The sequence below is a fragment of the Mastigoproctus giganteus genome, chromosome 7, assembly GCF_048544385.1.
Source record: "Mastigoproctus giganteus isolate SK-2022 chromosome 7, ASM4854438v1, whole genome shotgun sequence".
Lineage (NCBI taxonomy): Eukaryota > Metazoa > Arthropoda > Arachnida > Uropygi > Thelyphonidae > Mastigoproctus > Mastigoproctus giganteus.
The window spans coordinates 50,478,818-50,496,950 of record NC_143581.1 but is presented as its reverse complement, the minus strand read 5'-3'; the positions used below and the strand labels follow the sequence as shown (position 1 = coordinate 50,496,950).

Genomic DNA, 18,133 nt, shown 5'->3' with positions numbered 1-18,133 from the left:
CAATGTAGCCTGGCTATTCTCCCAGTGGAACCCTTGTACAGCATCTTGCATAACAAATGAATAATTTTCTACAAAATCCATCAAGATGACTAATTCTGTCGTTAGGCTTTCCTTTGTTGACTTCAAATAGTAGCTTTGATGTTTAGCAATGTAGCACAGGAAAGGTTAAATATCTTTATACTCAACTCTTCAATAAAATCTTCTGTTGTTAATTGCTTTGTGTCCAGTGTATCTCTGTCAGTGTGTATCCATTGTTTGAATTCAGTATCTCCTGGTTCATTGTTTTCAAAAATATTCTCTAGAAACTTTTTAAATTCATCTATTCCTGGACATTTTTCACACCGATGAAGCATGCAATCTTTTGATTCCAATTCACAGACTGTTTTACCAATGAAAACCTTGTAATCACATTCAGCAGGACTTGCTGCTAGCATTAACTTGACATTTTAATGGATTGTGCATACACATACAGAATGTGTTCCTGGTGCACCAACAGTGACACCACTTGGGTCAAAGTTCACAAAATTTAGAAAATCCAATGTCAGATCCATTTCTGTCTCAATAAGTTATAAAGATTTCCTTAAAGTTGCTGAATAGTAGTTGTTTTTGCATTTACATTTTTATTCCATCTGCATTTCTAATGGAAATGTAATCTTTCTTTCCAGGGCATATTTGACTAAATTCATCAACTTCAAAAAATTCCATCAACCTTTTGCTTTACTTGCTCAGAAAGCTTTTCTCCAGGTATGGCCTTCTGCTTTAAGTTTTCTAGCTTTCTTGACCAATCTTTCTGAGACAAAAACTCTTCCATTGTTTTCTTTATGGACCAACTAACTGGAGCTAGTGGCAATATTTGAAGTATTTCTTAATGACTTGATACCATCAACTTTTCTTTCAGTAGCTCATTGTAATCTAAGCAATTTCCACACTGATGACTTGCTTGTTTGTTTGTTTGTTATTTGGTTTTTAGGAGCATTAGCCACTAAGGCCATATTGCTCTGGGGATATGCGGTGGTCATTCCCCGACCTTTCCACATCCTCCGTATTTGGTGGTCACGGGCTTGAACCCCGGTCTAATCAAGAATCGTGTGCTATGCACTGCTGCTCCTACCCACCTGGCTACATAGGCAGGTGGGCAGGAGCACTACTGCTCCTGCCCTGATGACTTTCACTTGTCTCCATGATGTCATTTGGATCCAAGCCACCAATAGATGCAGTTTTACTGGCAATTACATCTTGTACTTGACTTTCCTTCCTTTTGGCATAGCCTTGTGAGTCTCTCTTGGCCATTCGCTGAAATTTCAGGGGAGAAATACCAATAGCTATCAAACTTTTGTTCAAGCTTTCAGTCACATGCATTTTGTCATCATGGTCTGATCCAGATGAAGTTGATGTTCCTGTTGCTGCTTTTTGGCTGTTAGACTCTTTTTGGCATAATGGGCACAGCTTCTGGCCTGGTTTTACGTCTACCTTTGTTAGGTCTTTCAGGTAGTCTGCCATTGACAAATCAGTTGGTTGTAAACTTTTTTTCACCATATGATTTTTCTTCTGGAAAGGATTGCAACATGAATGCTGCAAAAATTCAAATTTTGTCAAAAGCAAAGCTTCATGATGTAGACAAATTGTATCTTCTTCACCCAATTTTAATCCACAACGTCGACCTATCAGCTGTTGTTCTTCAAATTCAAATTCTTTATATAATTTTAACCCATTTTTGTGTGTATAGGATAGCACATGACATTTAGAATTATCCATATGACTGATGGTGCACGAGTCCAACTTATCTCTAGCAAAATCTTCTGATTCCATGCTGACTAATAAGTGGATGTTTCTGCATGCAATGAAAACTTAATTAACTTTATTACAAACAATAAAAAATGGTGGAACAAAATAAACAAATTAAAAAAATTGTTCATCATGAAGAAAAAACACATTAATAACAGCATGGTTCAAATATCAGCTATTTATACTTTTTTTTGCATGATTATAGAATATTCTACAATGTGCATTGTTTTTTTTTTTTTTTTTAATTTCAAGAATATTCAACAGGGTGTCTCAAAAATATTGGTACAAATGTTTAGGGTAGGTAGGTAACATCTAAAGGAATGTGAATCGCATAGAAACCCATAACCGGAAACGTCACTGTAAGTCGGTAGATGGCGCTGTTCATCAGTTCGCAAGAGGGAAAATTTCTGGTTTACTCATTCAAGCAGTAGTCGCCGCACGAAGAACATGCATCAATATACGAACTGTGAGCTGGCAGACATGCACCTAGTATATGGATTAGCAGAGGACAATGGACGAGCTGTTCAACAAATTTATGGAGAACGCTTCCCAGACAGACATGTACCGGACCACCGTTTGTTTGTGCGTGTGCATCAAAATTTGTGCGATTATGGGTCATTTAGAGGTAACAGGAGTAGTGCGGCCAGACCACATTCAATGCAAACTCCCGGCATGGAAGAAAGTGTGCTGAATGCCGTGCAGAATAATCCTACTACCAGCACACGTGTCATTGCTTCTGCCTTAGGAGTGTCTCGTTGCAATGTACAGCGTGTCTGGCACGACGATTCCTTACACCCCTTTCATCTCCAAAGGGTTCAGTTACTGCTCCCCCAAGATCATCCTGCATGTGTGGCTTTTGCGTAGTGGTTTCTCCAAGAAAGTGTTCAAGACTTGAATTTTCCAGCCTATGTTTTGTTCACAGATTAGGCTTATTTCACTCGGGAAGGCTTATTCAATCAGCACAATGCTCATGTTTGGGCTCACAACAACCCACATGGTGTGTGTGTCCCCATGCGGCACAACATCACTTCGCAATAAATGTGTGGGCAGGTATGGTCGGTGACTGCTTAGTCAGCCCATACCTGTTACCATCCCACATGAACTCCACTAAATATCGGATCTTTCTTGAACAAGTTCTACCAGGATTACTTGATGATGTTCCAGCAAATGTGAGAAGCAACATTTGGTTTCAATATGATCGGACACCTGCCCATTGTGGAAGGTGTGTTCGTGACCATTTGAACAGGCGTTTTGGGCCTCGATGGATTGGCTGGGGTGGACCCGTTGCCTGGCTCCCACGCTCACCTGATTTATCGAGCCTTGATTTCTTTCTGTGGGGGGGGGACGGCCCTCAAATCTATCGTGTATGAATCACCTGTGGAGACGGAAATGGATCTTGTGGCAAGACTCGTCTGCGCTGCTGCTACTGTTAAAGAAACTCCAGGTGTGTTCAAACGTGTCTGCCAATTCATGCTGCGTCGGTGTCACGCATGCATCTCATCATGGTGGAACCTTCGAGCATCTGTTGTAACATTATGAAATGCATCCATCTCATACTCCATTGTTAATATTGTGTCATTTCTGCTTCTTGTGCCCCTGCTACTACTTTCCCGTGACATTTCCGGTTATGGGTTCCTATGCAATTCACATTCCTTTAGATGTTACCTACCTCCCCTAAACGTTTGTACCAATATTTTTGAGACACCCTGTATAAAAGTTAGGCAGATAGGCTGAGAAGTGGCAACTGAGGTTTAACAATGACAAATGCAAAGTATTGCATGTGGGTAGCAGTAACCCAAGAGAAATGTACCAACTGTATGGTACTATACTTAGGGAGGGGCAGAATGAAAAAGACCTGGGGGTAATTGTGCAGTCAGATATGAAGTTCTTTGAGCAGTGCATACAGGCTGCTAGAGCAGGTAATGGAGTTTTGTCAATGATATATAGGAATTTTGCTAGCAGAGACAAGGAGGTGATTATCCCTTTGTATAGGGCAATGGTCAGGTCACACCTTGAGTACTGCGTACAGGTCTGGAGGCCTTATTTTAGGAAGGATGTAGAGTTGCTTGAATGAGTAAAGAGAAGGGCAACAAGATTGGTGAGAGGAACAAAGTGGTGCACTTACGAAGAAAGGCTTAAGTTCTGCAAGTTGCAGCATCTGGAGACTAGGCACTTGCAGGGTGATCTGATCGAGGTGCATAAGTCCTTGAATGGTTTGAGTAGGCTTAGTGCTGACGGAATACTTCCACTTGCTTGGATTAAGAACCTGAAGAGGCATAGATTCAAATTGAGGAAAGACAGTTGTAGAATAGATATGCGGAAGTTTGCCATTAGCCAGCATTAGTTGTTTGCTGGAACAGACTTCCATCTGTTGTGGAAGTTGATAACTTAAATAAATTTAAGGCTGAACTAGACAAACATTTGGAGTGACCGGATGGGTGAAATGGGCAGGTTTTTTTTTTTTTTTTTTTGGGTGAGGCTGTATGAGCTTGCTTTCTTGAATCATATGCCTCTGCGAAGGTGGCAGTTGAAATTTAACAGTGACAAATGCAAAGTACCGTATACGGGTAACATACCAACTGTGCAGTACTACCGTCAAAGTAGTGAAGAATGAGAAAGACCTGGGGCTAATTGTTTAGTCAGATATGAAGGTTTCTGAGCAGTGCAGACAAGCTGCCAGATCAGCTCATGTTGTCTTGTCAATGATACACAGGAATTTTTCTAGCAAGGATAAGGAGGTGATTGTCCCTTTGTATAGGGCAATGGTCAGCCTACACCTTGATTACTGCATACAGGTCAGGGGACTCATTTTAGAAAGGATGTAGAGCTGCTGGAATGAGTACAGAGAAGGACAATGAGATTGAGGGGAACAGGTGCTGTGCTATGATTGAGGTGCATAAAGCTGTGAATGGTTTGAGCAAGCCCAGTGCTGATAGGATTCTTTCTCTTTCTCAGATTACGTGCTTGAGGAGGCATAAATTCAAGTTGAGGAAAGATGGCTGCAGAATACATGTGTGGAAATTTGTCTTCTGGAAGTGGTTGGTTGATTGTTAGAACAGTTGGTTGTTGTGGAAGTTGACAACCTAAATAAATTCAAGAAAGAACTGGACAGACTTTTGGAGTAAATGGATAGATGAAATGGAAATTTTTTTTTTTTTTTTTTTTGGCTGATGCTGTATAAGCTTGATTTTTTGCATCATATGCCTTTATTAATGGTCATGTTAACAGAATTTCATTGCTGAAAAGCAGTATAGTTTCTGACAAGGCAAGAGTATTGAAGAAGCACTTGTCAATTTTGCTTAAAACATTTTCAGGGCACCTCACATAAGAATACCTTAGCTGTAATGACTTTTGAGGGTACTTTGATGAGAAAGTGACCTCGAATTTCTAAGGCTTGTCAGATGCTGTAAGCAACTATATTTAATCATTCACAGTTATTTTCACAAGAGGTTTGTTACTGTGTCAGGTCCTCTAGGGCCGCCTACAGAGCTCAATTTTAGGCCCATTACTGTGCAGTCTTGTGCTGGACACCTCTTTGCTGGAAGATTTTAATTATTATCGACTGTTAGCCAATGCAAATGACTTGGTTCTGATATTTTGTACCTTTCTCTTTGGGCTACCACCAATAAACTTACTCACCCATTGTCAGGTTTTCCAAAGCTATCCACAAGGCTCATTCTTAGGTCCCTTACTGTGGCAACTGTTAAGATTTTAATGTTGAAGGACAGACTGGTTTTCAAAATTGTTTTATCTAATACCTGGCCTCCACTAATTAAGATTAATGAATCTTTTACTTTACTAGTTACTTCCACTAAATATTTTGGACTTATCAAGTTGATTACAAATTGTGGTCAATAATAAGCACTCTTATGTGTCTCATATTGAAGGTCTTGCTGAAAAAGTTAAGTTATATAGATCCAAGCTGCTACATGTCTCAAGGCAAGAATGGGATGGGGGCTCAACCATAAAACTATTTGAAACTTTTGAATACTTTACAGGCAGTCTTTCTCACTACTCTGACCTATACTGCTGACCCAAACTGATTTGATTACCTTCCGGGCAGAACTGAACTCATGCATTTTACGCCTTTACACTCCTGTATATTGACATATACTATATGTTTTTATGGCTTTAGTAATTTGATTTGATTACCTTCCGGGCAGAACTGGACTCATAACAAAGAAGTTTTCTTCTGCCTCTTGCCTGGACCTGCAGGATAGTCTCTTCTGCCTCTAACGTCATTTTTTGTTGTTTTCTTCTGTACTTTCAGTTTATTTATTATGGTCTTTTCTATGCTATTAGGAGATAAATTGCCACTATCTTTGATAATATTGCTGTCAACTTTTCAGCTGATCATAAACTTGAGAAGGCAAGGTGCCTCAGATCCTTGTTATGAAGTGGCAGTCTAGATGGGAGACCTATTCAAAATGTTACTTTACCAAATTATTTATGCCAAATGTTTCCATCCTAAATAAGTCTGTTTCCTCATCACTTGCACCCAAACTCTACACCAATTACATAATCACCGGGCATGGATCTCTTAATGCAAAATTACTGCAATTTAATCTCTCACCTACTGACCTTTACACATCTGGCCCCAGAGAAGATTGGTCCCATGTGCTTTACACATACACTTTAATGACGGCCTTCAACAGCCACCCTTCCTTGCTACTGGAATAAATTATATAGGAAATGAGTAAATTTTTGGAAAATAAAGAAAATTTTCGACGTCTGCAGGATTTTGTCTGGCATTCATTTAAAAAGAGAGTATCATTAACATCATTTGTGTAAAATGCAGCAATCACCTAAAACCACATCCTCTTGCTTGGATCCTGCTTCTTTTATGTGATTTTCAATGTTCATTCTCAACTGTGATTTTCAACTATAACCATCCTATAAATCTTCAATTTTTGACTATTTTGCAACCACAGACTCTCAATAGTGACTCTTTTACAATCTTTCTATTGTGATGCAGCCTTTACACTCCTGTATTGTGACATATACTATATGTTTTTATGGCTTTAGTAATAGTATTGACAAATGATGCAAGGAAGCAAGCTTATACATCATCAGCCAAAAAAAAAAAAAAAAAAAACCCTTTCGACATCACCTGTCCATCTCCTCCAATAATTTGCATAATTCTTCCTTAAATATATTCAAACTCATGCAACACCAGATGGAAATTTGTTCCAACAATCAAATATCCTCTGGCTGAAAGCAAATTGCTGCACATCTACCTACAGCTATCTTTTCTCAACCCAAATTTGTCTTCCTTTGATTGTGTTATCTGAACTAGACTAAGGATGTAGTAGTAGTAGTAGTGGCACATGATGCAAGAAAGCAAGTGTAGAAGCTTATGCAGCATCAGCCAAAAAAAAAAAAAAAAAATCACACCATTCCCTCCAAATGCCTGTCCAGTTCCTCCTTAAATTTATTTAACCTATCAACTTCCACAACGACAGATCGAAGTTTGTTCCAGCAATTAACCACCGGCTGGCTAAAGGCAGATTTCCGCACATCTATTCTACATCTGTCCTTTCTTAATTTGAACTTATGCCCCCTTAGGTTCGTAATCTGAACAAGTGGAAGGATCCCATCAGAATTCAGTGTGCTCAACCCATTCAAGGCCTTATAGACCTCAATCAGATCACCGCGTAGGTGCCTAGTCTCCAGCCACTGCAATTTGCAGAACTTAAGCCTCTCTTGGTAAGAGGATACCTTCATTCCCCTCACCAATCGTGTTGCTCTTCTCTGTACACGCTCAAGCAAATCCACATCCTTCCTAAAATGAGGCCTCCAGACCTGTACGCAGTACTCAAGGCATGGCCTGACCATTGCCTTATACAGAGGGACAATCACCTCCTTTTCCCTGCTAGCAAAATTCCTATATATCATTGACAAAACCCCATGACCTGCCCTAGCAGCCTGTCTGCATTGCTCAGAAAACTTCATATGACTCCACAATTACTCCCAGGTCTTTTTCATTTTCTACCACCTTAAGTGTAGTACCACACAGTTGGTACGTTTCTCTGGGGTTACTTCTACCCATATGCAGTACTTTGCATTTGTCAAGGTTAAACTTCAGTTGCCACTTCTTAGCCCATCTGCCCAAATTATCTAGATCCTGTTGCAGTAGCACACTGCCATTACTGTCATTAACAACCCTGGCAACCTTTGTGTCATCTGCAAATTTCGACATTAAGCCTGATATACCTTCATCAATATCATTGATAAATACACAAAACAACAGTGGACCCAACACCGAACCCTGTGGGAATCCACTAATAACATTAGTCCATGAAGAGCAGCACCCATTGATTACCACCCTCTGTCTTCTCGCACTTAACCATTCTTTTATCCATTGTAGCAACTTACCCTTAATACCATTCTGCTCCAATTTGTACAGTAGTCTTCCATGCGCAACAGTGTCAAAAGCTTTCCTGAAATCCAAGTATATGATATCAAAATTATTTTTTGCATCCAGTTCCTTTGTGACCACATCATAATAACCAATCAAATTTGTCAGACAAGACTTTCCCTTAACAAACCCATGCTGTGTTTGAATTATTGCTGCAGTCTTGTCTAGATGATCCTGCAATGCATCTTTGACCAGTGACTCCATTATTTTACCCGGAACAGAAGTTAAACTAACTGGTCTGTAATTACTCGTGTCACCCTTCGATCCACCTTTGTGAATTGGGGATACATTTGCACATCTCCAGTCTGTGGGAACCTCCCCTGAGTCCAAGGATGCTCTCATAATTATGGCTAAGGGTTTGCTTAGTTGCTTTGCCGCCTCCTTTAAAATAACTGGATAGATCCCATCCACCCCAGGTGCCTTTCTTATGTTTAACTTCAACAATTTCTGCTCCACTTTGCTCTCAGTTATTACAAAATCATTAAGCACACTGCTACAATTTGATAACCTTCTTCCATTTTCAAACTGTAATAATTCCTCACATGTGAATGTAGATGCAAAATACTCATTCAGTTTGTTTGCTATCTGAGCAGGATTATCAACAGTCGAACCATCAATGTCAAGTGGACCAATCATATTCATCCCCTTCCTTTTAGAGTTTATATAAGTAAAGAAATCCTTGCTGTTTTTCTTAGCATCTTTTGCCAAAGATTTCTCGTAATCCGCCTTCGCCTGCCGAACCTCCTTTGTGACCTGGTTACAGACTAACTTATATCTGCCACAGGCTTCTGCGTCACCGGATAATTTATATGCATCCCATGCATTTTTCTTCTCTGTCACAAGTCTCATTAGTTCATTTGATAACATTTAGGCCTAAACCTTAATGTCATTAATATTTAGCTTACTCAATCCATTCAGAGCCTTAAACACTTCAATCAGATCTCCTTGCAGGTGCCTGGTTTCCAGACACTGCAATTTGCAGAACTGAAGCCTTTCTGGATAAGAGTATCCTTTTGTTCCTATTGTCAATCTTATTCTTCTCTGTACCCATTCCAACAGATCCACATTCTTCCTAAAATGAAGCTTCCATACCTCATTTTAGGAAGAACATGGGAAGCATGCAGTACTCAAGATGCGATCTTACCAATGCCTTATACAATGGAATAATTACCTCCTTATTCCTGTATATTGTTGACAAAACCCTGTCAGTTGTCATAGCATCCTATCTGCACTGCCCAAATAATCTTATGTCTGACTGCACAATTACCTTCAGGCCTTTTTTATTCTCTTCTGCTTTCAGTCTGGTACCACACAGTTGGTACATTAATATGGAATTACAGATACCTATATGCAGTACCTTGTATTTGTTACTGCTAAACTTCAGTTGCTACTTCTCACCCCACATGCTTAAATTTCCAAGTCTTGTTGCTGTAGCATACCCTGATTGCTGTTGTTAACCACCCTGCCAAACTTTGTACTATCTGTACACAGACATTAAGCCTGATTTGCTTTCATCACTATCATTAATAAAAAGGGCTGACAGAACATGCTAAGCCCGGTGGTAAGCAGGGCATAGGGGTGGCAATGTCTGGGGGTGTGGAAATTCAAAATTTTTATTATAATAATATTTAATAAAAGTATCTCAAGGGTGACAAATACATTTCTGCCCAGGGCCTCCAAAAACCCTATGGCTGCACCTGTTAATAAATATTGAAAACAGCAATGGATTCAGCACTTGCAACACTGGGCTACTCCATTAATAACAATAATCATAGAGCGATGCCACTTGATAACCACTCTTTGTGTTTTTGACCACTCAACCATCTCTTTATCCATAACAGTAAGCATGCTCTATAATGCCATACTGCTCCAATTTGTACAGCAGGCTTTCATATGGAACAGTTTCAAAAGGTTTTCTGAAATCTAAGTATATGATGTTAAAATTATCAATCAGAAGGAAGAAATCTGTTACCTTCCCGACATATAAATTTGTTTGTTTTTTTGAAGAGTAATAATTTTGTAATTTTGCATTTTTATGGAAAAGAAAGATAGAAAAATTGTGTGCTGAAAATTTTCTCTTGTATTTGAAATCAGCATGATCGGTGTACTAGTAGTGGGATGAATGATATGGAAACTAAAGACCTGTGTCAAAACAAAATCCCCCCCCACTGCCAGATTGTCAGATGTCTCAATATAATCTTTACCGACTATACCCAATTGGTCATTATGCCCCTTGACTCTTCACTTCCACGAGGAGGCCTGGTTGAAGTGTTTAAGGCTTTAAATGGGTTGAGTAAACAAAATGAGACTTTCTAATGACACTCATAAGGGGACATCAATTGAAAATGCTTGGTTGCAGGATAGATATCTAAAAATTTGATAGAGTAGTTGATTGATTGTTTGAACAAACTTCCATCTGGTGTTGCAGAAATGGGTATTTGAATAAATTTAGGGAAGAATTAGATAAATAATTTGAGGAGATATACAGGTAATGTCTGTAGTTTTTTTTTTTTAACTGATGCTGAATAAGGTTGCTTTCTTGCATCATTTGCCTTTACTAATACCTTCCATATTCACCTGACTTGTTCCTTGTGATTTTTTTTCTCTTCCCCAAACTCAATGTGAGCTGAAAGGATGAAGATCTGCTAACATTTCAAAATAATAATCAGAACGTGAAGGTGGAGCTCAGCCAGTTCACTGTTGAAGACAGTGTGCTTCTAGAAGTGACAAGAATGTTGAGTTACTTTAATATCATCGGGTGGGTGGGGAGAAGTACACAATTTGTCAGCACAGGTAACAGCTTATGAATGTTGGTTCTGCTCTATTAACATCAGTCTCCTACTCCTGTAATAAACATTCCACACATAGTTGAGAGCTTCCTTTATTTGCTATGTGATTATGCAATCATTATGTGATGCTATTAAGATCATAATTTCAGTGGGAGAAGTTACTTTTAAGTGAACCACTAATATGGAACACTGTTCTTTTTTTTTTTAAAGTAATGTGTCTTACTTAGATGAGACTTGATATATATATATAAATCTGAAAAGTTTTGTTAAAAAGTCTTTTTTTTTTTTTTTTTTTTTGTCACAGAAAGCTATAGATTTGGTGACTAAAGCAACAGAGGAGGACAAAAATAAAAATTATGATGAAGCTCTGAGGCTCTATGAACATGGTGTTGAATATTTTTTGCATGCAATTAAATGTAAGTATTGAGTTTTTTTTTTTTTTTTTATTGTAAATTTTTATTTAGATTTAAAACTCATTCATGTCATCAGATTTAAATTTTTCTGTCATATGAAAAGTATAAATGAAAATTTTTGAAAAGGCAAATAATATTTACCTACAATAATTACGCACACAGACCTATGGATTTAAACTTTTAAAAAGTTTTGGGTCTGTTATTTTCCAAAATTCAGTTGTGCTGATTTTCAAAATAGTCTGTTTTTTTTCTTGTCATGTAAGGAATTTTTGCAAATTTGGAAGAAAGAAAACAGCTATATAAATGAGCATTATTATCATAATACAAAATAATAATAATAACACAAATAATTATGTTTAAGGAAATGCAAAAAAATGTTAAATACAAATGTAAAAAAAAAAAAAAAAAAAATTGACATGACATGAATATTCGTCCTGACTTGTGGAATATTTTTGATGTTTAAAACCTCTTTAGTGGGCTTAGTTGAATTTTTGGATTATGAAAAAACTGGAATAACGTAACATAAATAATATTACATCATATAATATTCCAACACATTATATGACATAACATACAATAATGTTATGTCTTATAATATTCTCCAAACAAATCAAATTTCAACATAAAGGAAGTCCACATTCACATATTATTATTATTTGGTTAAACAGCTCACCTAATTGTTTAACCATAATATGCAAGAAATTGTAGTCTCTTTGGAAAATATTATATTTTAGATTATTTTAAATGAATGTCAACATGGAGGAGGTCCACATGTGTGAGTTCTTTCATTATGGAAAACAATAATAAACGTAAATGGCCTCCGGCTAAAACCGCAGCCCAACGCATGGGAGAATATCGCCAGCATAAGGAACAGAAATTAGAAGAATAAAAGGCCCCAGACTTCCCAACCCCTGTCAGAAAAACTGCAGCACAATTTATGAAAGAATATTGAAAACATAAGAAATAGAAATTAGAAGATAATCCTAAGACTTCTAAAACTGTCATGCAATGTACGAGAGAATATCACAAACTTAAGAAACAGAAATTACAAGAAAATCCCTAGAATTCCCAATCTAATCTACATCTAAAACTGCCACACAATGTATGAGAGAATGTTGTGAATGAAACAAAAATTTTATGAACAGTTAATGACCCCCAAACAAATTTCTGTTGCTATGCCAATATAAATTATAACAAGGCCTGTAAAGAAATCGAAAGAAAAATTGATGATAATCCATTTGGATACACTTGCAATCTGTGTAACCAGTTATGATTTAAAATGGATTTGAAACCAGTTCCTGAAATTTGTACAAAATACTTCAACAAGAATATCTTATGCAGGTCGTAAAAACATTCAATGTTTGTAATACAGTAAACCCTCGCTATTCGCGGGGGTTACGTTCCTGAGAAATGTCGCGAATACCGAAAACGCGAATACTGAGTTATTGCTCCCATAGTAATAAAGGGGTTCCGTTCCAAAGTATGAAATATATAAGAAAAACTAGTCTAAAATTTTGTCTATGTATGTATTATATGACTGTACATAGACAGTACATAGTGAAATGCAAGCATATGGCATCGAAATGAAAATAAGAAACAATTTAATATTAAATGTAATATTTATTAGAAATTTCAAACAAATCTTTCAAATCAGCGCCTTTGCTAGCAAAAAAAAAACATCCCGCCAGTGCTATCACCAGTTTCGCTAAAGTGTTGATAAAGAAGTTTTGCCTTTTCTCGAATGATGAGTGAACTTAACGGAATTTTATTTTGAATTCGGTCTTCTATCCACAGATTTAAAGCTTTTCCATTTTTTTAAATTTAACATCACGAGTTACAGAGCAAATTTTTGAAGCAATTAGCGCGGTTTCACGGACACTACGGCAGGTTTTTTCTTCCGATTTCTTGATTGATCGTACTGCTGACTCATTGATTTTATAATGTTTTGCCACTGAGGAGACGCTTTCACCATTAGAAATTTCGTCTAATAACTCAATTTTATTCACTAGCGTCATCACCTTCTTTGATATTTTCACATTTCTCTTTTTATTCGTAGCCATATTTTTGTAGGGGTTAGAAAGAACTTGACCACAATAAAGTCACTTTCTTCCGTTAACGCACTCGAAAAAGTCTGTTTTACACTGCAAAACGGTAAAGTTATCATTTTTGTAAGCATATCAATTTATAAATTGATAAATTTATTCAATTTATAAACATATAAATTAAAATCAAACGACGAAACCTTCCATGACTAACACATACTGAACAAGGATTAGCGAGAAACATCCACGCTCGCGATTTTTTCACCCCTCTCCCCCCCCACCCACTGAGCGCTGTTTTGACCGGGAAAGATAATTTTAGCCACGCCCACGTTTTTTATGGCGGAAAATATTCACGGCGTTTTAAAATTCACATTTCTTTAGGTTTCATTTTATATTAAATCGGCGATCACGAATACAGATACCGCGAATAGCGGGGGTTTACTGTACTTGTCACAGTTCTTTAAAGAAATGAATGTATACCTAATATGTGAACATTGAATGGTTTTGTATATCCTACGTATCCTATTCATTTATCTTAATTGGATTTGGTGACAGATCATTTAATTTTTGATTACTTTTTATGAGATTTGTCTTTTGTGATACGAACATGAGTAATATAGCATTCTCAGACAAGTTATAAATGTACCAGTCTATGTATATATAATGGTTCATCAATTACCTAGAGAATTAGATAATGTCTATCAATGTACACATTAAAAGAAAACTTATACATAAACCTTTGTATCTAGAAGGGTGTGTTAAGGTATGGTTGCAATATTTGATAAATTCACCTTTATGTAAATTTTATTTATTAAGGTGACAGATTATTTTCTCAATGATAAAAATGAAGAAAGAAATTCCACGGAATCAGTGGATTAGATATTGGAACTAGTTGAACATGACGACAAACTGTTGTTAATACAACAGCAAACTTTGGTATGGTCAGAGGAAAAGTATTTGTGTATCACACCCAGTCAAGGATCTTCCCTGACAAGTTTACTCTTTGATAAACCCGTGGAGGAACTTTCATTTCCAGCTACACATCTTGGATATGCACAAAAATTTAGACTGGTTGAAAATCACTCCATTTATGATGGCATCTAGTGAAATCTGTAAATCTGATTGCCATGGTGTAACACCCCAGCATTTGTTGTATATGGCAATGAAGATTTTATGGTTGCAAACTATAGAAAGTTTACAGGTTGCATTTAAATCTGTAGTACCATGTCTAGCATTATAAATTCTATGTTGGAATCGAAATAATTTATAAACAAGTCATTAGAATTCGACATATTATTGGAGTCAACGAAAACGGGATGTCTTTGCCATGATTCGTCCTTTAGGAAAGCCCTTGATGTTCTTGACTTCAAGAATATGTGAACCAACGTGGTCTACATTATTATGTACTTCATATAAATTTTGATATACTAGAGAAATTACCACCAAAGAAGTAATGACTACTATATATGTAGCAAGCAACTCTAATAAATGAAGATCCTGTAAGATACACTATATTTCAGTAAGATTGTCAAAAGTATACTCTCAATTTTGAAATTGAAAAATTATAGTCCCTTTGCAGAATATTATGTTGTAGATTATTTCAAATGAATTGAATTTTACACACAGGAAGTCCACATGCATATATATTATTATGGTTAAACAATTTGATTCATAGACCAATAATTTCTCTAACTTCAATACGGTCTAATGAATAAATGATTGTCAAAAAAAAAAAATGTGTATTTTTATTTATTACAGCAATCATGTGTTATGATCTAAAGACATTTTCAGTGCCTGCTGGATTACATATCTGGTATATAATTTATAATTTTTATTACAAAAGAATTTTGTTGCCTTTACATTTTTGTTTGCTGTTTTCTTTTGTATATTACTTCTGGAGTTTCCTGCTGTAACATCCAACAGTAATCTGTTCCACTTTCCCCTGAAAGCTCCTCTCCACTTCCTTGATATATTGATGAAACCATTTCCTTTGTCACTAATAAAGTCCATAAGATGGGAGCTTGTTTGGAAGATCTTTATGCCAAAAATGATTGAAAGCCTTAGAAGTGTCAAGAGTAACTGCTTGAGTTGCACCAAACTTTTCATATATGTCCAGAAATGAGTAACATAGCCACTATATCACCAGTGGATTGATAGTTACAGAATCCATATTGGCAATCATTGATCAGATGGAAGGTTTCAAGATAGTTTGAGTTGGCAGTGGAAAGACTAGAAATTGGAATAGAAATAGGAGTAATGTGCAATTGGTGATAAATTGTAGTGGAGAGATTTGTCTTCCTTTTTAGGAACTGACGGGATAACGAACAAATTTTGATGGAAAAACACCAGTGGAATAAGAAAGTGTAAAAAGGATGCAAAAACAGAACACGTGGCCAACACGTTTACAAACCTGCTATTGGCTGAGAGGAAGGACCACGTGGTCCAGTCGGAGACAGTCATAAGCCCATCATAAAGTGAAATAAATAGGTGTCGGTTGGCATGATCACTGGCTAGTAGAATCAACCACTTTATAGAATCAAATTTCAAAAAACCAATTCAAATCATTAAAATGCACTACACTTTCATTGTTATCATACATTGTTATAAGATTCAATTTTGAATGTCTTTGCGATATTTTTCTAAAGCAAATTTCTGGAGGTCACAACCATAAAACAATTTGCAGTTTCCGGTTTATTGGACTTTTCTTTTAGTGCAATCTTTTATAAACAGGTAGTAAATTCTATTTTACTGCATTTGTGAAATACCGATAGCTGGAATTTTTTGGGTTTTTACCTTATGATGTGAAATGTGTTTCCTCTTCCTCTCCAATGCTATGTACGTAAGTGTCAATTTATTTTTATTTTGCTGACTTGGAAAATATTCTTCCGATTTTCACATATCATTTAATTTTGTTAATTGGTAAGGTAATAAAGTGTAAATTTGCGCTTTATATTTTATTTCCTAGGCTGTGGATAATATTCCTACTATTTTTGCGTATTAGAATCACTGTTTAATAGAATTAAAATTCAATTCGCAAATGTGATCACAATGACTGGTGCTTACCATATATCGTATAGTGAACAGTATTTTATTATGAAAAGTCCATCATAAAGTGTTTTGGCACATTATAGCCTTAGTTGCTAATGCGCCAATAAAACCCAATCAAACAAACAAATTATAAAGTGATTTGATCGTACAATGAACCAATCATAAAGCGGGGTTCTACAGTATGAGCATATAAGCGGAAATGAGAGAAATCCCAGGTGCCGTCTGACACGAACATAGTATTAGCATATATGCTTAAAGCACCTGTTGTCTTCACCCTGTCTGTCCATATGTATTTAATAACCCAATTATAGGGGACGGATTTTCATAAAATTATATATTTGGCTCTTTTAGAAAGAGGCGCCTCCGTAGCCAGGTGGGAAAGAGCAGCAGTCCGTAGCATTAGCATTAGTAGAGGCATTTGATGCAAGAAAGCAAGCTTATGCAGCATCAGCCAAAACAAAAAAAAAAAAAAAACCCCCACTTCCACTTCACCCCTCTGTTCGTTCGAAATACCTGTCCAGCTGAGCCTTAAACTTATTTAGGCTATCAACTTCCACGACAAGGGATGGAAGTCTGTTCCACCAACCAACCACCCGCTGGCTAAAGGCAAATTTCCGCACGTCTATCCTACATCTGTCTTCCCTCAATTTGAATTTATGCCCTCTCAGGTGATTATTCTGAGCGAGAGGAAGAATCCCATCAGCATTGAGCATGCTCAAACCATTCAAGGCTTTGTACACCTCTCAGATCACCTCGCCTAGTCTCCAGACACTGTAATTTGCAAAACTTAAGCATTTCTTCGTAAGAGCACCCCTTTATTCCATTCACTAATCTTGTTGCCCTTCTCTGTACTCGTTCCAGCAGCTCTACATCCTTCTTGAAATGAGGCCTCCAGACCTGTATACAGTACTCAAGGTGTGGCCTGACCATTGCCTTATACAAGGGAATAATCACCTCCTTATCCCTGCTAGAAAAATTCCTATATATCATTGACAATACACCATGAGCTACTCTTGCAGCCCATCTGCACTGCTCAGAGAACTTCATATCTGCCTGTACAACCACCCCCAGGTTCCTTTCATTCTTTACCACTGTCAGTGCAGTACCACAGAGTTGATAAGTTGCTCTGGGGTTGCTGTTTCCCATATGTAGTATTTTACATTTGTCAATGTTAAACTTCATTTGCCACCTCTCAGCCCATCTGCTCAACCCTTCCAGATCCTTTTGCAGCAGCATGGTGTCAGTAGTGTCCTTGACAACCCTGCCAACCTTCGTATCGTCGGCAAACTTGGACATTAAGCTTCATATACCATCATCAGTATTATTTATAAATACAGAAAACAATAATGGACCCAACACTGAGCCCTGAGGGACTCCACTAATAACATTAGTCCACGATGAGCAGTGTCCATTGATTACCACTCTCTGTCTTCTCCCCCTCAGCCACCCCTTTATCCACAACAGCAATTTGCCTCCAATGTCACACTGCGCCAATTTGTGCAGCAGTCTTCATGTGCAACGGTATCAAAAGCCTTTCTAAGATCCAAGTATATAATATCAAAGTTATTCCCTGCATCCAGTTCCTTTGTGACTGCATCATAGTATCCAATCAAATTGGTCAGGCAAGACTTCCCCTTA

At 37.2% G+C, this 18,133-nt stretch overlaps 1 protein-coding gene across 3 annotated transcripts in view; it reads left to right on the top strand.

Annotated features, from left to right (window-relative positions):
- Positions 1–18,133, top strand: part of Vps4 (vacuolar protein sorting 4) — a 237,104-nt gene that overhangs the window by 19,422 nt on the left and 199,549 nt on the right. For all 3 annotated transcript variants that reach the window (XM_090377655.1, XM_090377656.1, XM_090377654.1), the window contains exon 2: positions 11,297–11,408. In XM_090377655.1, the coding sequence (XP_090233781.1) occupies positions 11,297–11,408 (112 nt within the window). The remainder of the gene's footprint in view (positions 1–11,296; positions 11,409–18,133) is intronic.